At 40.5% G+C, this 21,981-nt stretch overlaps 1 protein-coding gene across 1 annotated transcript in view; it reads left to right on the forward strand.

Annotated features, from left to right (window-relative positions):
- The window catches only part of csmd2 (CUB and Sushi multiple domains 2), a 2,031,293-nt gene that overhangs the window by 853,225 nt on the left and 1,156,087 nt on the right, over positions 1 to 21,981 (forward strand). Inside the window, exon 4 of the mRNA XM_063033882.1 lies at positions 3,037 to 3,231. Coding sequence (XP_062889952.1) covers positions 3,037 to 3,231 — 195 coding nt within the window. The remainder of the gene's footprint in view (positions 1 to 3,036; positions 3,232 to 21,981) is intronic.

Here is a 21,981-nt window from a genome sequence, read left to right on the forward strand (position 1 = left end):
TGCAAAGGAACTTGGGAGTCCACATGCAGAATTACTTAAAGGTTAACTTGCAGGCTAGTCAGTGGCAATTAAAATGCAGGTTGAGTCAGTGCTAAGGAAGGCAAATGCCATGTTGGTATTTAAGACGGCTAGAATATAAAAGCAATGACGTAATACAGTGACTTTATAAGGTCTTTATATTTGGTCAGACCACACTTGGAGTATTGTGAGCAGTTTTGGGCCCTTTATCTAAGAAAGAATGTACAGTACTGACTTTGGAAAGAGTCCAGAGGAAATTTCTTCTAAGAATGAAAGGTTTATCATTTGAGGAATATTTGATGGCTCTGTTCTTGTACTTCTGGAGTTTAGAAGAAGGAGGGGCAATCTCATTGAAATCTATCGAATATTGAAAAGTCTAGACAGAGTGGATGTGGAGCAGATCTTTATTATAGTGAGGGAGTCTAAAACCAGAGGCCACAGCCTCAGAAAAAAAGGATGTCCCTTTAGAACCGAGATGAAAAGATACTTCTTTAACAAGGGGTTGGTAAATTTGTAGAATTCATTGCCATGCACGGCTTTGGAGACCAAGTCACTGGGTATATTTAAAGTGTAGGTTGATAAGTTTTTGATTAGTAAAAGAGCATCAAAAGTTACGGGGAGAAGGCAGGAGAATGGGGTTTAGAGGGACAATAAATCAGCTATGATTATATGGCAGAGCAGATACAATGGGCCGAACAAAGTAAATTCTGCTCCTATGTATTACGGCCTGAGAGGGAGTTGAGACATAATGTTGCTGTTTTATAAGTCGTTGGTGAGGCCATGCTTGGTGTATTGTGTACAGTGTTGGTCACTACATTGTAGGAACAATGTGGTTAAACTGGAAAAGATGTAGAAAAGAATTACAAGGATTTTGCAAGGATCAAATGGCTTGAGTTAGAGGGCGAGGTTGGTCAGGTAGATCTTTATTCCTTGGAATGTAACAGAATGAGGGATATCCTTATGGAAAGGTTTAAAATTATGAGAGATATAGATAAGGTAGATGGTAACAGTCTTTTCCCCTGGGTGAGGGTTACCAAAATTTGGAGCCACAGATTTCGGATGAAAGGGGAAAGACTTAAAAGGGACTCGCAGGTGATGATATGTATATGAACAAGCTGCTTGGAGAAGTGGTTGAGACAGAGAAAAATACTATTATTTAAGAACGTGGATGAGTAGGCTTAGAAGGATATGGGCTGAATGCAGACAATTGAGTCTAGCTGGATGGCCACTGTGGTTGACATGTACAGACTGTGCTGAAGGTTCAGTATTTGCGCTTTATTGTTTTATGACTCTAAAACTAACTGGAAGTATTTCAAAATATGGAGAGAGAGAAAGAAAGAACAACACAAATTGTGCAAACAATGAAAGTAAGCTGCAGCGTTCAGAATTAACCAACACACATCAAAGTTGCTGGTGAACGCAGCAGGCCAGGCAGCATCTCTAGGAAGAGGTACAGTCGACGTTTCAGGCCGAGACCCTTCGTCAGGACTAACTGAAAGAAGAGATAGTAAGAGATTTGAAAGTGGAAGGAGGAGGGGGAGATCCGAAATGATAGGAGAAGACAGGAGGGGAGCCAAGAGCTGGACAGGTGATTGGTAAAAGGGATACAAGAGGATCATGGGACAGGAGGTCCGGGGAGAAGGAAAAGGGGGAGGGGGGGAAAAACCCAGAGGATGGGCAAGGGTTATAGTGAGAGGGACAGAGAGAGAAAAAGAATGTGTGTATATAAATAAATAACAGATGGGGTACGAGGGGGAGGTGGGGCATTAGCGGAAGTTTGAGAAGTCAATGTTCATGCCATCAGGTTGGAGGCCACCCAGATGGAATATAAGGTGTTGTTCCTCCAACCTTGACTTTTAACATTGACTTCTCAAACTCAAAATAAATCGGAATCTATTGTTTAATTTTATTGGTATACAGGCATCAAGTTTTAGATAAGTTATTTAAAAAGCATTTTACATTTATTTCATTCTGTCCCTGCCTCTAAAAATTAGAAAAGGTTAATTTTGGAGACATTTAACCAGTTGTAAATTAGCACAATCTGCAGTAATTTACACAGTTGATTAAACCAATTTGGGACAGGGTCTGCCACCAGAATAATGACTTCTGCATTGACATAAAAATGACAAATGGTCTCACTCTTCCTTCAGTTAGTCCTGACGAAGGGTCTCGGCCTGAAACGTCGACTGCACCTCTTCCTAGAGATGCTGCCTGGCCTGCTGCATTCACCAGCAACTTTTATGTGTGTTACATTAATATTATATCCTGCTTTCAAATTTGACCTTCCAAAATGAGCCACTTCACACTTATCTGGGTTGAACTCCATCGGCCACTTCTCAGCCCAGTTCTGCATCCTATCTATGTCCCGCTGTAAACTCTGCCACTCCTCCAGACTATCCAGTATACCCCCAACCTTTGTATCATCAGCAAACTTATTGACCCCAGCCTTCAACTTCCTCACCTAGGTCGCTTATAAAAATCACAAAGAGGAAGGGTCCCAGAACTGATCCCTGTGGAACTCCACAGGTCACCAACCTCCATGCAGAATATGAACAATCTGCAACCACCCTTTGCTTTCTGTGGGCATGCCAATTCTGGATCCACAAAGCAAAGTCTCCTTGGATCCCCATGCCTTCTTACTTTCTGAATGAGACTGGCATGGAGAACCTTATCAAATGCCTTACTGAAATCCATATACACTACATCCACTGCTCTTCCTTCATAAATTTGTTTTATTACATCAAATAAAGTTGAAGTTTCATAGCAATTGAAATCTTTTCCAGAAAGTTACGTAAGTCTTTCAAAGTTTGGGAACTTTAGTGTACTGGGTGAGCTCTCATAGCATGTCATCTATTAAAATACAATGGTGCACAGTTTGTTCCCAAACTGAGATATAAAATGAAAAATCTGTTGAAATTCAAAATCCATTTGCTTGAATTTTAGGAAAGGATGATCAAGATAATCAAAGTAAAACAGTACATTTGGTTATAACAGAGTGATTATTTTTACTTCTTTCAGTATTGCCAAGTCATACTTGTGGAAATCCTGGCAAATTACAGAATGGACTGCAGCAGGGATCCACGTTCAATATTGGTGACAAAATCCGGTTCAGCTGCAACAATGGCTACTTCCTGGAGGGACACGCAGTGCTGACTTGCCTTGCCAGCTCAGAGAACAGTGCTTCATGGGATTTTCCAGTTCCCTTCTGCAGAGGTAAACTGAAACTTGAATGGGAATTTCAAATGAAAAGCCAGAATATTTAAATTAGTGACTTTATCATTCACTTCAGACAGGAACTGTATTGTCGTGGTATTGGGTTTGCTGATCATGAATTCTTAAACTGAAACGACAAATTTAAATTCTATCCAATATAAATAGCCATGAGTACCCTCAATAAGGGGAGATTATACCCTTCATCAGACCCTGATAAAGGGTCTCGGCCTGAAATGTCAACAGTTCATTCATTTTCATAGATATTGCCTGACCTATTGAATTCCTCCAGTATTTTGAGTGTGTTGATCTGGATTTCCAGCATCTGAAGAATGTCTTGTGTTTATGATCAACTAGAAGGAATAGGTTAAAAATTGACTGACAAATCCTATTTGCAATTCTCCTTCGCCCAGCATTCCTCTCCAGAGACAATGATACATAGCTGCTCCACTCTGGCACAACTTAGTGGAGACCAGTGGAGAATTTAATGAGCTTAGGTAAGGTTACTGGTTATGCTGTATAAAACAGTAGTTAGGTTTATGTAGATGCGACCATAATCTGAATCTATTTACTTAAGAACAATGTTTGAAGCTTCGTGAAAGTCGTAACTGTTTCTATGGCAGGGGCTCTGCCATCAATTCAGTGGCAATGGAACTTATCCTCCTTGAACTTCCCTGTTGTTGTGCTGTTGTGTGAGGGACATATGCTGGTTCCTGACCCTGTCACTGATGCACCTCTGGCACCCTTCCCAACAATAGTTGCTCGGTTTAGCATCAATGTCCTTTTGATTTTGACCTTGAAGGTAACTCAAGTGTACAAGCTTGACAGTTGTAGATTAAGTCTGCCCATGGGTCATTTGCTAATGGAATAAGGTCAGTAGGAGCATCACAAAGGTGGCTGCAACTCTGAGGTCAGCTGTCAGTTCCTACTTCTTCTCTCTGACTGGCAGGCCCTAAAAGTCCCACTTACCTTCAGGGTTAGCCATTTATTGCAGGCCATGTCCAGTCCTCTCCTCTCCCTTTACTCATCCTCACGGAGAACATAAGAGCAGGAACAGGTCACATAGCCACTCAAACCTGCCCTGCCACTTAAAACGATCATGATCATGACACATTTTGTCCCTCACATTATCTTCCCTTCTGCACAAGATCTCTTTAGTCACCTATATGCTGATCTTTCAGGAAATTATCTACTTTCTCTTTAAATACCCTCCATGATCTGGCCTCCACAGCACTTTAGAGTAGTGGACTCCACAGATTCTCCATCCTCTGTCAGAAGTTTTACTGGATTATCGCCTGATCTTTTAACTATGTTCCCTTGTTTGAGATTATCTCACTCGTGGAAACATCCTGCTATCTCCACCCCTACGCCCCTCAGGGTCTGGTATACTTTAATTAGGTCATTTCTCATTCTTCTAAACTCCAAGTCAAATAGGTCTAATTTATTTAGCAGCGCTTGACAGGTTAACCCTTTCATCCCAGGAGTTACCTGATAGAATCTTTTTTGGACTGCCCCCTAGTGCCAGTGCATCCTTTCTCAGAGAAGAGGACTAAAGTTGTGTCTAGTATTCTAGATGCAGCCTCACTAGCAGTCTGTATAATACTAACTCTACCTCCCTATTTCAAACTTCAACCCCACTGGCAATATAAACATCCCCATGATGAACTCTTTTTATGAGACAGGATCTACTTTGGATCACTCAGTTAAGGCCATGCATGAAGCACACATTTGCATTAGTCATTGAAGCATCCATATTGTGCCACATGTCACTTGACATCCCAAAGCATATCCAGTGGCTTTTGGGACGTCAGTGAGATTCAGGTTACGATTTCCTATGCTATGTCATGTGGTCAGGAAGTGTGTTCAGAGTTAGTGATTTTCAATAATGTTTTACCATGAGGTGCATCAAAATGTTGCTCTGTGCAAAGCAATTTCTAGGTTTTGGAGACCATGAAACTAATGGAGTGTAAACTATCACCTGGTCCATTGATGGCATTAAATTCAGGCTCAAATTTGAACAATAAGTTTGGGGGATAGCCAAACACAATTGAGCATGTGGTGCCAAAACCATTAAAGTTGAGATTTCATTGCTGCTATTCTCAAGCACTTGTTTATTCAGAAAAAATGATTTCAGCAATTTTGCTTACATTGGACTTGGATCATAGAACTTTGCAGCACAGTACACCTTTTCAGCCGACAATATTGTGCTGCCCTTTTAACCTACTCTCAGATCTATTTCAAGCTCTTCGGCATACACATCACCGATTATCTGGCCTGGACTGTACACAAAAGCTTTGTGGCAAAAATTGCACGACAGCATCTCTTCCCCCTCAGACAACTCAAGAAGTTCGGCGCAGGCCCCTAGACCTCAAGACCTTCTACAGGGACGCCATTGAGAACATCCTGACCAGTTGTATTACCACTTGGTACGGGAACTGCACCAACCTTGATCACTGGGCACTGCAGAGAGTGGTACGGACAGCCCTGCGCATCTGTGGATGTGAACTTCCCCCCATTGAGGACATTTATAGCAGCAGGTGCCAAAAGAAGGCCTGGAAGATCATCAGGGACACCAGTCACCCCAACCATATACTGTTTCAGCTGCTTCCATCTGACAAACACTACTGCAGCATGAAAGCCAGGACCAACAGGCAATGGGACAGCTTCTTTCTACAAGCTATTGGACTTTTAAATTCACATGTCTGTACATTGCAACAGAGTCATAACGCAAAGATATTTACTCTGTCGCGTTATGGGATGGATGTAAGACTTAAATAAATTCTATGTTCTAAATTCTAAATTCTATTTAACCTTCCCTCCCACATAGCCCTCCATTTTTCTTTCACCCATGTGCCTAACTAAGGATTGTTTGAATATCCCCAATGCATCTGCCTCTACCACCACCCTAACAGTCTGTTCCACCTACGGATCAATTTCTGTGTAAAAAATCACTTCTGATATCTCTATATAGCTTCCCCTAATCTTCTTAAAATTATGCATTCTCATATTAGCTGTTGTCACTCTGAACAAAAGCTTGGAAATGGTTATCTTTTTGTGATCTAGGATTAGAACTAGTGTCTGTGGTCTGTTCATGTTGTGGGTTCTGGAACAAAAGTAATGCACCTGATTATTCATAGTTTCTAATCAATGTCAAGTTAGTGTCAAAAAGACTAACCAAATGTAATGGACACGTAGACCTCGATCCTATTTATAAGCCAATGCAGGAAAAATTCCAGACCCCGAAGAGCAGAGTTCGCCACTCAACCTATCACCGATGAGACTCGCTGCTTACATCACAATTGATTTTCATAATGAATACCAATCAGCTGATTGATAACTATATAAAGACCCAATCATTAGGAGGATACACCAAAGTGAACAGCACACTGATGATGTCTTCTCATATGGTGATGAAATGTTTGCAAAAGTATTGCCAAGACCAGAGAATAAATCAACCGAACTATCAACGACCTAAGCTCACGTGGAAGTTGTCCTGTCCAAAACCGGAAGAAGCTGCAGAAGATCGTGAACATGGCGCAGTACATCACACAAACCAATCTTCCATCCTTGGACTCACTTTACACTGCACGCTGTCGGAGCAGTGCTGCCAGGATAATCAAGGACACGACCCACCCAGCCAACACACTTTTCGTCCCTCTTCCCTCCGGGAGAAGGCTCAGGAGCTTGAAGACTCATACAGCCAGATTTGGAAACAGCTTCTTTCCAACTGTGATAAGACTGCTGAACAGATCCTGACCGGGATCTGGGCCGTACCCTCCAAATATCCGGACCTGCCTCTTGGTTTTTTTGCACTACCTTACTTTCCATGTTTCTATTTTCTATTTATGATTTATAATTTAATTTTTTAATATTTACTATCGATTTGTAATCCAGGGAGTGGGAGGTGCAGAATCAAATATCGCTGTGATGATTGTATGCTCTAGTATCAATTGTTTGGCGACAATAAAGTATAAAGTATTTTCCGAGTTATTTCCAGCAACATCAGCATCATTCCTGAAATCATGAACAGAAAATTGAGGGCAGTTATTTATTTATTTATTGATTGATTGATTGATTAAGGTACAGCATGGAATAGGCCCTTCTGGTCCTTTAAGTCACACTGCTTAGTAATCCCTTGATACAATCCCAGTCTAATCATAGGTACATCTTTGGTCTGTGGAAAGAAACCCACACAGTCACAGGGAAAACATACAAACCTTCTTACAGTCATCATCAGGAAATAAACCCAGTTTGCTGGTACTGTAAAGCATTGTATAACCACTATGCTACCATACAGGCCCAATGCAAGTTGATCACCGGTGAAGCCAGAAATTGTTGAGTATAATTTTAGGCCAAACCAATGCTGGTCTGTCACGGATGGTTCAGACGAGATTAAAAAAAGAGTGACTCTCAGAAAAAAAAATACGTAAAATACATCTACATAAAAAAAATAAATGGCTTCTGTTAAACTTGTGTTTGATGTAAGAAGAGCCAGAGAGTAGAAGCAGATCTGGAACGTTAAATTGCAATGTAGTACTTTCCTTTGATGTGAATAAAGGATGTTCCCTCGAGATAAAATAATGAATAGCCTACATATTCAAGCAATCCCTCGGCTCGGGAAGAAGTGGGGCTGCTGAGTGAATTACTTTCTCTTGCTCTGGGCAAGCTTACATATCCCAGGCATTGGGAGCTTTGTAAAACTATTGTGGATAAAAACCTAAAGTTGAATATTTTGGAAAACAGTATTGCAATACTATAAACAGCAGAAGTTGTTGCTCAAAAATAATTTAGTTTCCCTCTTCATGCTCAAAGCTGACTTGTATTTCTAAGCATGATTCCGTGCTGACAATAAATTGGTCAGCGCAAAATTTCCACCAGGTCACCAGACCTTCTGATGGTCTCATCCATAATTTTCCACAGACGTCCCCGACGCTAAATAAGTAAATAATATTGCTATTTGTGCTGCACTGGTGGACTCCATGTGGAATGCCACAGGGTAGTGCAAGTCTGCAAGTGCTTCCAAGCCCTCGGGCTAAGGAATCTATCTGCTGAGTACACTTCAGGCTTATCTGATACCATAGATTCTAGGCTTGACAACTGCAGACTTTAGTCGCACACTGTGTACAAAAGCCTCAGGAGCTAATGAACTTTGATTTGTTTTGAAGGTGAAGATAAGTTCCTACATCAGGAACATCAGAGGGAACAGGGAGGCTGGGATTGCTTCTTTTCACGCTATATGTCAATGATTTGGATGGTACAATTGATGGCTTTTGTGGCCATGTTTGTAGATTATACAAAGAAAGGTGGAGGAGCAGGTAGTTTTGAGGAAGCAGACATCTGCAGAAGGACCAACACATTAGGATAATGGCAAAGAAGTGGCAGATGGAATACAGTGTAGGATGGAGTATATTCGTACCCTTTGGTAGAAGGAATAAAGGTATAAACTATGTTCTAAATGGCAAGCAAATTCAGAAATCAGAGATACAAAGGGACTTGGGAGATGTAGTGCAGGATTCCCTAAAGATTAACTTGCGGGTTGAACAGGTAGTAAAGGGGACAAATGCAGTATTAGAGTTACAGAGTCATAGACCACCACAGCACAGATTAGGCCCTTTGTTCCATCTAGTCCATGCCAAACTATTTATCTGCCTAGTCCCCTGGTCCAGATCATAGCCTTCCATAACCCTTCGTCCCATCAATTTGGATAGGCACATCCATCTAAATATCTCCTAAATGTTTAAATCAAACCCACATCCATCACTTCTGCTGACAGCTCCTTCCACACTTTCATAATCCTCTGTGAAGAAACTCTCCCTCATATTCCCCTTACATATAACCCATGACCTCTAATTAAAGTGCTCAAGTCCTGGTCATATCCTTGTAAATTTTCTCTGTAGGCTTTCAGTCTTATTGATATTTTTTTCCTGTACATAGGTGACCAAACCTGCACACAATACTCCAAATTAGACCTCACTAACATCTTATACAATTTCAACATAATATCCCAACTCTTGTATTTAATACTTTCATCTGTGAAGGCTAATGCACTCAAAGCTTTCATATGACTCCATCTACCTGTGACATCACTTTCCCTGAAACCTATATGCAACACCTCATGTTTTTCCGTATTAAATTCTACCTGCCATTTTTCAGCCCATTTTTTCAGTTGGTCCAGATCCCACTGCAAGCTTTGATAGTCTTCTTTGCTGTCTACTACACCCCCAATCTTAGTGTCATCTGTGAATTTGCTGATCCAGTTAAACACATTATCATTCAGATGATTGATCAAGATGAGAAACAACAGGCCCAACACCAATCCCCACTGCACACCACTAGTCACTAGCCTCCAATCAGAGAGGCAACCATCTACTACTACTCTCTGGCTTCTCCCATGAAGCCAATGTCTAATCCAATTTACTGCCTCATCTTGAATGCCAAGTCACTTGCTAAAGTCCATGTAGACAACATCCACTGCTTTGTCTTCATCAATTTTCCTGGTAATTTCTTCAAAAACTCTTTAAGAATGGTTAAACATAACCTACCTTGCACCAAGCAATGTTGACTATACTGTCTCTAATCAGTTCTGTCGATTCAAAAATTATAATACCTTCTAATAACTTACTCACTACTAATATCAGGCTCAGCTGGCCTATAATTTCCTGGCCTATTCTCAGAGATTTTCTTAAAGAATGGAACTACATTAGCCATCCTCCAATCCTCCAGCACCTTACCTGTGGCTAAGGATGTTTTAAATATCCTGCATTTTCTGCACGAGCTTCCCACAGGGTCTGAGAAAACCTTGTCAAGCCCTGGGGATTTATCCACCCTATTGTTTTCCTGAAGACAGCAAATGTCTCCTCCTCCATAATCTATATACGGTCCATGACCTCAGTGCTGTTGTGCCTCACTTCTATAGAATCTGTATCCATCTCCTGAATAAATACAGATGCAAAAGAATCTACTTAAGATCTCACCATCTCATTTGGCTCGCTGCATAGATGGCCACTCCGATCTTCAAGAGTACCAATTTTGTCCTTGCTATCCTTTTACTTTCAATATATCTGTAGAAGCACTTGAGGATCTCGTTCAATTTCTTTGCAAGAGCAATCTCTTGTCTTCTTTTAGCCCTTCAGACTCCCTTAAGAATTTCTTGCATTTCTTATACTTCTCAAGTACCTCATTTGGTTCTTCCTGCTTATACCAGCAATGCACCTCCTTTTTCTTAATCAGGGTCTCAATATCTCTTGAAAACCAACATTCCCTAAACCCATTATCCTTGCTTTTTATTTCCATAGGAACATGCAAACTCAATACTCTCAGAGTTACATTTTTGAAAAACTCCCACTTACCAAGTACATCTTTGCCAGAAAACAACCTGTCCTAATCCACTCTTTCCAGATCCTTTCTGTTGCCATCAAAATTGGCCTTTCTCCAATTTAGAAACTCAACCTGAGGACCAGACCTATTCTTCTCCAAGTTATCTTAAAACTAATAGAAACCATAGAAACCATAGAAACTACAGCACAGAAACAGGCCTTTTGGCCCTTCCTGGCTGTGCTGAACCATTTTCTGCCTAGTCCCACTGACCTGCACACGGACCATATCCCTCCATACACCTCCCATCCATGTATCTGTCCAATTTATTCTTAAATGTTAAAAAAGAACCCGCATTTACCACCTCGTCTGGCAGCTCATTCCATACTCCCAACACTCTCTGTGTAAAGAAGCCCCCCCAATGTTCCCTTCAAACTTTCCCCCCCTCACCCTTAACCCATGTCCTCTGTTTTTTTTAATCATAATGGTATTATGATCAAAAGATGTTAAGTGTCCCCCTATACAAACGTCTGTCACCTGCCCTATCTCATTCCATAACAGGAGATCTATCATACTGTCTCTAATTGGGACTTCTATGTACTGATTAAGGAAACTTTTTTGAATACATATGACAAACTCTATTCCTTCCAGCTCTTTTACAGTATGGGAATCCCAGTCAATATGTGGAAAATCGTGACCATGAACAAAAGTGCATTGTCTAAACAGAAACAACAGGAATTCTGCAGATGCTGGAAATTCAAGCAACATACATCAAAGTTGCTGGTGAACGCAGCAGGCCAAGCAGCATCTATAGGAAGAGGCGCAGTCGACGTTTCAGGCCGAGACCCTTCGTCAGGATGAAGGGTCTCGGCCTGAAACGTCGACTGCGCCTCTCCCTATAGATGCTGCTTGGCCTGCTGCGTTCACCAGCAACTTTGATGTATGTTGCTTGTCTAAACAGAAACTAGACTGGCTGAACAAGTTGTGTTACCATTATGGCAGGAGCTCACATCACCAAGCAAATACAGATTTCAAAGGTTCAGAGATACAATTTAATGTCAGAGAAATGTATAAAATATACATCCTGAAATGCTATTTCTTTGCAACCATCCACGAAAACAGAGGAGTGCCCCAAAGAACAAATGACAGTTAAATATTAGAACCCCAAAGTCCACCGCCCCAGCTCCCCTCCCTCCCATGCGTAAGCAGCAGCGAGCAACAATACCCCCTCCCCCCACTGGCAAATATAAAGCGCAGCAGCTACCAGCACTCAAGCATGAGCAAAGACACAGGCATGCAGTTACCCCAAGACTACATTGTTCACTCGATAATTCGACATACTGCAGGCTCTTTCTCTCTCCTAACAAGGGAGAAAGCAGTGACTCCATTTTCCAATGAGTGGGGATAGATAACAAATAACTGGCTGGTTTACGATGTTAAAAGTCTGTTACATCAAATATTTCGAGCTCTGTGCCTGAAGATCGCAAGGATCCCGGGTCCCCATGCACATAGCAGATGTTCTGACTCCCCCAACAACACATGGGTCTTCTGTGGCGACACCAACCCTTGATCCGCCCGTCTCCAGCTACTCCAGATCCCAGGCTTCTGAATTCGTGCTGAAATCTTAGGCCGAGACTTTGGCGTGCCGAATAGCGGCCGATTATGGAACCCTGAGGGGGGTCCCATTCCTGCAAAGAGACCGTACTCAGCGGGTAACTCCAGGTCAGGGTCTTCAAAAGAACTCTGAAAGGGAAAAATAGAGACATTAAAGATGGAAATAGAACTGTTTTCGAAGATGCAAGCAAAGGAGTCGCCATTGAGCGCCATAACTACTTAGCTCCGCAAGATGAATCTTGCAGAAAATGCAACGAAGTAGGACACATACAAAGAGCATGTCAGGCAGACAAAAATATATAAGAAAAGAGAAAAAGACAAACGTTCAAGTTGCAGTTTCAAAAAGAGCGGTAATCTGCATGTTGTTGATGAAAAATCTGATAATGATGGAAGTGCAACAGAACTGAGTACACTTGAGATTTAAAGTGTGAAAGCTAACAAGAGAAAAACAATACAGCTTACTACAGAAGGGAATGGCAAATTAATTAAAATGGAAATGGACACTGGTTTGGCTGTTTCAGTCATTCCGCAAAACAAATTTGAATGTTATTTCAAAGATACTAAACTGAAGCCTGCAGATATCCAACTAAGAACTTATATTGAACTAAAGATAGCTCCTGAGGGATTGCGAACAGTGAAATACAACAACCAACAAGCCGCATTCGGCTTGCATGTGGTAAAATCAGGAGGTTTAACATTGTGGTTGAGACAACTACAAATTGATTGCAGATTCATCCACATGCTTCATGTCCTGCAATGAAGCCAACTGAAAGCAAATTAAGAAGTGCACTGGATGATGCCACAAATGTCTCAATGACAAATACCATGAACCATTTCGCAACAGAGAGCAAGCATGTGTTTGAGCCAACCCCTGAACCTTTGGTTTGAAAGCATATTGGACCAAGGAAGGACCATGCTGCTCAGAGGATTTGTAAAAGTGACAATGCAGTGGAATGGTTACAGCAGTTTTTGTAGGTAACATATCTGGAAAGGCCTCTGATATGTTAATGAGGCAGTTGCGAAATTTGGCTTTGTTTTAAGCTGGAAGAAAGCTCAAAGAGCTTCAGGAATGTTGCAAGCATTTGGCTTTTGTGAATATGAAGAACTAGAATCTACTCTGTATGCGTTAAGGTTATTGTGTGAACTTCAAGTGAGAGAAAAAACAGCTGCTTGTAGATGCAAAGACGAAAGCCCAGCTGGATGAATGGAAGGTCAAAAAGAAAGGAGGTAAAGGAGATATGAAAACAGAGGATTTTCCAGATGATGATGAGATGGACGAGGAAACTAAGAGGAGAGATCAGATCATAAAGGAAGCAATAGAAGGATTAATAATAGAACTGAATAAATCTTCCCAAGATCAAGATGTACAAAGAGGAAAAAGGAGGGAAGAGACAGAGAGAAAACATGTGACTGAGATAAGGAATAGTGTGAAAATGAGAAGGAATGTGAGAAAGAAAAAGAAAGGGATTGAAGTAGATCCAGAAAGAAAATGGAGAAGAAGGGTGTCCATTGCTGTCTGAACCACTTCCTGCAGTCACTACAGAGGAGGCACCAGAACCTGAGATTGCTTTGCAGCTACGTCTCATCTGCCAAGAAGGGTGATCCCGTTTGTCAGGAATGACTTTATACCAGAAGATGAAGAAATTCTACATAGAGATTCAATCTTTAAGCTACAATGGGACAATTTTAAAATTGACTATGCTGTGTATGTTTGTATATAGTTGTTGTGTTATTGAATATACTGTGTAAATAATTGAGATGCATTCTCTATTGAGTTAGAGTAGGGGCAGTGTTGTGTATTTAATATTTCAATGATTTTGAGTAATATTATATATATTGGTTTATTAAGCATTCTTGTTCATTTAGGTAATTCATTAGTTATATGCAAAAATACATTAATTGCATACATCATCTCATTACCATGACTTACATGCTCGTGTGGGCACGTGGCCAAGTGGTTAAGGCACTGGACTAGCGACCTGAAGGTCGTGAGTTCGAGCCCCAGCTGAGGCAACGTGTTGTGTCCTTGAGCAAGGCACTTAATCACACATTGCTCTGCGACGACACTGGTGCCAAGCTGTATGGGTCCTAATGCCCTTCCCTTGGACAACATTGGTGTCGTGGAGAGGGGAGACTTGCAGTATGGACAACTGCTGGTCTTCCATACAACCTTGCCCAGGCCTGCGCCCTGGAGAGTGAAGACTTTCCAGGTGCAGATCCATGGTCTCGCAAGACTAATGGATGCCAGAGACATGCTCACCTCACTTAAAGTAAAGACAAAGCTGGACCTGCGTTTCAGACTCCCATGAGTTCCTTTGAATTAGTTTAATAGTTTGAAGTTACAAAACATAACAAAGGGCTTCTAGCTTTTGAAGAGACAAAGGAGAACCTATCCATCTGTGATCCCTCACCCCATTCTGAGTTCCAGAGATACAGGAGAACGGAGTTAGAACTCCAGCAATGGGCATGAGGTGCATTATGAAGCTTCCTTTCAGGATTCTTGAGGTGCAGTTCCAATGTCTGATCCATTCAAAATACAACAAAAATTTATTATCAAAGTGCATATATGTCACCATATTCAAACTTCAGATTCATTTCTTGTGGGCACTCCCAGAAAGACAAAGAGTATAACAGAATCAATGAACTCGAGTTGTAAAATCCTTAAAAGTGAAAGGTCGTGGAATCAGTTCAGTGTTGAAGTTATCAGTATTGGCTCCAGAAGCCTGGTGGTTGATGGTATTAACTGTTCCTGAACCCAGCAGTGTGGGACCAAAGGCCCCCGCACCTCCTTCCTGAAGATAGCATTGAGAAGAGAGTATAGCTTGGATAGTGGTGGTCCTTGCTGACAGCTGCATTCTTGTGGTTGTGCATCTTGTATCAAAACTCAGGAAGCTGTCAGGAAAAGCCCAACAGAATCCCTAGCTTTCCCACCTTGTTGCTATCTACTCGACCTTGTGCAGAACTGCAAATATAAATGCAGAACCCTTGCTATCTAAATTCAGCCACTGGCCTCAGATTGCTCATGTGCCACAGTTAAATAGTAACTTTGTCAGTGGCTGAGAAGTGAATCAGGGCCTTTGCAATGTGGGCCTGAACAAAAAGGTGTTTGAAGTAAATAGTTGCTGCCAGAATGTAGAGGTCTTAAAAATAATGTAATGTTTCTTTAAAGAAGCATGAAGTTGAGAATTTGGTGAGAGTGGAAATTTAATTTTCAGTGAAATCTCTAACATGTTTCCAGCATTTAATGTAAAATTAATTCAGAAAGTATTTCAATTCTTTCCAATATTTTAGAGTCCCTTGTAATTCATTGTTAGAACTTGGAGCTGGTGGGTGATAGAGGTGTACAATACATTCAGTGGAGGAGCTCATGGATGGTTACATTCCAACACAAGGCTTACCTTGGAGGGAAGAGCTGAATTAGGATTGAGCTGTTGTAACTGACAGTGTACAGTGCAAAGAGTGAGCAAGGAATACACTTTGCTGCCTGTGAGGAAAAGATTAAAACATTTCTGGCATACCATGTCATCTTGGAGTAGGAAACCGTAGAGAGTGGGAGTGTGAAGCAGAAGGGTGTTGTATCATTGGGGTTGGATCTGAGCTATTGGATACGGCACAGTGTTACACATTAGGAGAGTTTCACCATTTGTGAGTATTCCTTAAGAGTCTGTAATAAACAAATGTATGTTCAAATGTTCATGATTAAGAGATGGGGCACATATGAGAGTCATATTCCAACCTCAGCAGATCATATTGCAGAGATAGTTCTGAGATAAAATGCATGCAGGATGTGAAAGGAAGGTTCAAATATGTACATACAGTCATCTCAACTATCTGTAATTCTCTATTGTTCTTGGGACCGGTGGTGGCCAAGGCCATGAACACATGCACTCTTTCTTCAATGCAGCAAAACTTCTAAGCATGGTAGGGTTGCCCTACCACCCCATTCCCAGTCCTTGGCACTTGCATAAATTGGGAGAGAGTGTATGTGAGTACCTGTACCTGGTTTGGAATGCAGTGGTTTCTGGTTAATTTGGTTATCAGTTAATCGGGGAAGCCACTTAAGTGAGACAACTCCTAAAGAACAAAAACTAATCCAGAAAATAAATGGGATTCCATTTGTTTATTTGGGACATCATGCCAATTAATTGGGACAGTTTCTAACTAGCATCAGTCGCATGTATTTGTGTGGCTGTCATCCTGACACTGTGCTTAGAGTGAACAGTTTTTAAATAGCATCAGTTGCATGAGATGTGTTCAAAAAGCAATGATTTTTGTCACTGATAGTTGGCAGGAAATAAGCAGTAAGTCAATTCAGAACTGTTTTGCTCACTGCGGTTTCAAGCACACAGGTTTGGATATGCCAGAAACAGCCCGGAGTGAAAATATGAAACAATTTTACTACTTCAACAAGTTAGTAACTACAATAAATTTGAAGGTGTTGGCAGTCATCTTGAATGTTACAATGTAAATGAGTATTTGGAGAATGCAATTGTCAAGAGCGTTGTATGAAGGTAGTCCATTATCTATACTAGGCATCTGCACTGATTTTCTTCATTTACAGTCAATCAAAGGAACATGGTAGCATAAACTGGATGAATTCCTCCATCGCTCATTATTAGGAACTAATATGCAGTCTCACGGTACTGAAGTACAATTGGTAGTGTTCCAATTTGTTCTGTATTTCATTTAAAAGCAAATTTTTTACTCAGTTAAACAACAGTTCCATGAAACTCCTGCTAACTGGGGTAGCTGCTTAATTGGGCCAAAATATATTGGTCTTAATGTGTCCCAATTAACCAGAATTCACTGTGTATGATTATTTAAATGGCCTGGTGATTGATGGGTGTTGTGAGGGAGAATGTTAGATGCATTCAAAGTTCAAAGTAAATTTATATCAAAATACGTATATGTCACCATATAAAACCTTGAGATTTATTTCCTTGCAAACAATCACAGTAGAACAGAGAAATACAATAGAATCAACGGAAAACTACATACAAAGATTGACAACAAAACAATGTACAAAGACAAACTGCAAAAAAAAATAAGCAAAATAAATAATTCTGAGAACATGTGTTGCAGAGTCCTTTGACTGCATGTCAAGTGTAAAGTTAGTTGTGCAAATGTTGGCTGCTTGTAAAATTCATGATTTTATATGGCAAAAGCTGTCACATTCTGTTTGGTGCTTTGTTTCATTATTGGCACTATTTCAGAGTGAATTGCTTCCCGAATAAATTCAGATACTTTTTTCGAGTTTGATCTAAACTATGAATTGCAGAAATCTGAAGTCACTGCGTAGCATCTCCCAACCCAACATCCACTGTTATGAAACCAGCAACAAAACAAATGTTCTCCTATGCTAATCCTTGTGTGTAAACCCGCAACGATATTGCAGAGAAAGAAAACACATGGGGCCACCCTGAAACTGCGCACATGATGGTCTAGTCAGATTGGACTCTTGTGGACTGGGACTGGTCCGAATATCTTCTCCTGACACCAACCCCCACTCTTTCACCATGACTGCCAATTAAATAATTGTGAGCTCCTGTGCACTTCTGCAGACAAGAGTGGTAGAACCAGAGAAATTGAAACAGGCACTAGAAGTCTGAAACAACAGCAATATATACTGGAAAACTTAGCAACTCAGGCAGCATCTGTGGCAAGAGAAATAGTTAGCCTTTGTGAATCTGAGAAAAACTGAAATACTAACTGATTTTCTTTCCAAATGTTTTGCTTGACGACCTGAGCTATTTCATCATTTCATGGTTTTGGAACTGGGAAAATCCACCCTAACCTTTGATCATATTTGAAAAGACTCCTTGAGCTTTATAAGCTAACAAAGTTACACTCGTGCCTGAGTTACGTTCTTTATGTCCTTCTGCTTCAGGGGGATGAGTTCATCGAGGACTCTTCAATCTTTTCTGCATTTATGAGAACTGTTAGCACTCAATTCAAATTGTGGTCTCAAACCCTATTTTAATTACATTTAATGAAACAGGTGTCAGCATGGAAGAATATACCTGGGTCATGTGAATTGAGCATGTGGGACTCCAGTACACTGTTTGTTCGCTAACCTTGCAAATCATAGTGGAAAAATCCATATTGCAAAATATGACGGGAGTGAACTGCTTCGGTGTGTATTGATTTAAATCAGAAAATCAAGTTGAGTAAGTAATTTCAGAACAGAATGGGAGGTAGGAGCACATTTTGTAATTTTACTGAGTCATCTTATGACAGGTAAGATTTAAGGCCAGAGAGTTTGCTTTACTTGGTGGAACGGAATCACTTAAAAATCCAATACCCGATGCTCAGATTGCATCATTTTCTGAGATAAGATTTTTTTAAAAACAGATTCATTTTACTATCTCATTCTATTTCTTTCTTGCATTCTGAGTTAGGTAAAATATTGTTGCTTCCCCATAGCAAAAAAAAAGCTGGATCAGCAAAACTAGTGCCAGTATTATATGACCAGCATAATACAAATAGCTTTGAATTAAGCATAATGATGCATTTAAATCAGGGGTTTTGCTGAACTTCTGATGGATACATACATTTATTTGAATTTTAGGTGCACATTTGACCAAAAATCTATCATTTTTATTGCAAGTGAATTCTGAAGCATATAAGTACATTTTGGAGGAAAAATGAACTTGGCAATTACTGGCAACCCATGGGAGAAGTATAAACTGGAAATATATTTTTGAATAAGTTTTGGGGATGTATAAAGGCCATGCTAGTGCATTTTTTTTGATTATGTGCATTTTCTGTCAGTGCAAAATTTCTGTCACTTTGAAGTTCTCTATGGTTTTAACTTTTGATAAAAGAATGAAGAATAAAGAAGCAAAATAGTCTCCAAGGCATAAGGACTACTTTGCAGATTTAAGCCCTCTCAATTCAAGATTTTAACATGCTATTTGCGAGCTGAAACCTTTTGAAATGCATTTACAACAATCATACTGACAAAGCTCACTGCCATTTGTGTAAATTCTTTAGTTACATAAGCATTCTTCCTCATTTTGCTTTAAGAAATAATTTATTCATTTGATGGAGTAGCATTAGGAATTGCAGTGGAAATAGAGGACATATTTTTCAATCTTTAATTTGAATCATTCCTGTTACTTTTAGATTCCATATTCCTCAATCTGATTGGTTTGATCAGTTCCTGTGCGGCCTCCTAAATATTGATAGTTACTGCAACCTTTGTTAAAAAAAAAGGTTTTTTTATGAAGGAGAAAAAATGATTTTTTTTCATCCAAAGCTACAACAATGTACATTATTGTCCTGAACTTTTTCTCCCCATATTGTGCTCAATTTTTTTTCTTACTTACTATCAATATACTTGACGGTGATGTGTAGCCTCGTAGTACAGATGTTTTGTTTACATACAAGGTATATGTCAGTGTAATTAATAAAACAAAACTGATAAGAATAGTGGCAAGGTTGCCTTTGTCAATGCAGATTAATATTGGGAGAGGTATAAATCTATTAGCATAAGCAGGCTGACTTGCAAACAATCTTGACTGGAAATACTAGCAACAAACCTTTGAAACTTCCAAATTCTGCTTGAGATTAAGAATTGTTCTGCTTTGCCCTAGGACTGTTAAAACAATGAAACATACTGCACTAAAGCCTTCTAAAGTGCTGATATGATAATTATATCCTATATTTAAAACTGTTTTCTGTGGGTGTCTCTGAGATATTCTCTCTGTTTTAGGAAACTGAAACAGATGTCTTTTGGGGTACTGTTGAAAGTAACCTACATCAAAGTTGCTGGTGAACGCAGCAGGCCAGGTAGCATCTCTAGGAAGAGGTACAGTCGACGTTTCAGGCCGAGACCCTTCGTCAGGACTAACTGAAGAAAGAGCTAGCTCGGTCTAGTCCTGACGAAGGGTCTCGGCCTGAAACGTCGACTGTACTTCTTCCTAGAGATGCTGCCTGGCCTGCTGCGTTCACCAGCAACTTTGATGTGTGTTGCTTGAATTTCCAGCATCTGCAGAATTCCTCATGTTTGCATTAAAAGTAACCTGACTGGTTATCTGGCAAAGTGATTTGAATGCACAGGGACATAAAAAGCTGCATACAGTAGAGGACTCAGCCCAATACCTCACTGGCCCAGCTCTCCCCACTATAGGTAGTATGTGTGTTCCCCATTTCCACTGCAGTTCCTAATGTTACTCCATCAAATGTCTAAGTTATTTTGTAAAAAAAATTCAGAAAGAAAGCTTATGTAACTAAAGAATTGACACAAATCACAGTGAGCTTTGCCAGTATGATTGCTGTAAATGCATTTCAAAAGGTTTCAGCTCACAAGTAGAATGTCAAGATCTTGAATTAAGAGTGTTACTGCACTGCGGCGGTGACTAGGGTTGTGTAGCTGCAAGAAGATGGCATCAGGCAGGAAGTTCAGAAGCTTGAAGTCCACACCATAAGGTTCAAGAAGTTACTTCCCTTGAACCATTCAGTTCTTCAAATTTCAAAGTAAATCTTATTATCAGAGTTACATTCATGTAACCATATACAACCCTGAGATTCTATCTCCTGCGGGCATACTTAGCAAATCTATAGAACAGTAACTGAAAACAGGATTAATGAACAAGCCGTGCAAATGCAAGTGTAAATAAACAGCAATAAATGATGAAAGCATGAAATAACAAGAAAAGGAGTCCTTAAAGTGAGACCATCTGTTGTGGGAACACCAGAACTAGAATGAGTGTAGTTATCCCCTTTTGTTCTGGAGCCTGATGGTTGATCTGCACAAACCAAATCACCACTGCAGTGTAGTAACACTCTGATCAGTTTCCACAAAGGACTTTGATTTTTGTTCTAATTGTCTTCTTCTTGTATAATTATAAAAGTGCAACGTGGCAATTCTATAATAAACTTGAATCGCAGTGGGATGCTCAGCAACTCTGGCAAGGCTTGAACGCCATCACCTTCCACAAAGCAAAACCAAGCAACATAAAATCAATTGCAAGTTTAATTATCATTAAACCATACATGAATACCCATGAATACAGCCAAATTAAGCAGCATTCCTCTGAGGCCAAGGTGCAAAATACCATACCAAGAGTCATACACAGCACAAGGTACATATAGCACATAAAAGATAGCAAGTAAATATACAGTCACTTGAAAAGAATATGCATAGCCCAAGTCCCTAAGTGACATGTCCTGTAAGTTGATGGTGCATGTGCGTTATTGACAAGAACAAGCAGTTCTCAGCAGCCCGGAGAAGAATGTACACACACGTGTTTGCAATCCAGCTTGTCATTCCACCAATCGAACACTGGAGGGCAGCACTAATGGGAGGGGCCAACCACCAACCCAGTGAGGATGCCTCTCTTTACCGCCTCCAGTGTCTCCTGTCCTGGAATGCTGTGGCAGGCAAGTCCGCAGCTTAAGGCGTATTCCTTGCTACAACTGAAGCCAAGCAGCTCCTCACCATCAGTCTTGCCAGTAAAGAAGTGAAATGGACTTGCAGCATTTTACATTACCAATGTCCAACCGGGTCTTGCATTCACAAGAGAAACATCCAAGACAATCACTAGCTGTTAGACTGCACGGCGACTTTGCGCACTGACTCCAATGCTCTCCTGCAATAGGCAGTAACATGGTCCGCACTAAGTCCAGTTCCTCTGCAAATGAGAAGTTCGCTGATGGATTAGATCAGAAGCACTTGAAGTTTTTGATGTCCAGAATTGTCATGTGATCGTTCATGGGGTTGGAGGGGGTCAGTAGCTTTAAACTGCTTGGTATTAACTTAGCAGAGGATGTGTCCTGGGAACAGCACGTAAGCATTGTCACAAATTACGTATGATAGCCCTT

This window comes from Mobula hypostoma, chromosome 26 (genome assembly GCF_963921235.1).
Source record: "Mobula hypostoma chromosome 26, sMobHyp1.1, whole genome shotgun sequence".
In the NCBI taxonomy this organism is placed as follows: Eukaryota; Metazoa; Chordata; class Chondrichthyes; order Myliobatiformes; family Myliobatidae; genus Mobula; species Mobula hypostoma.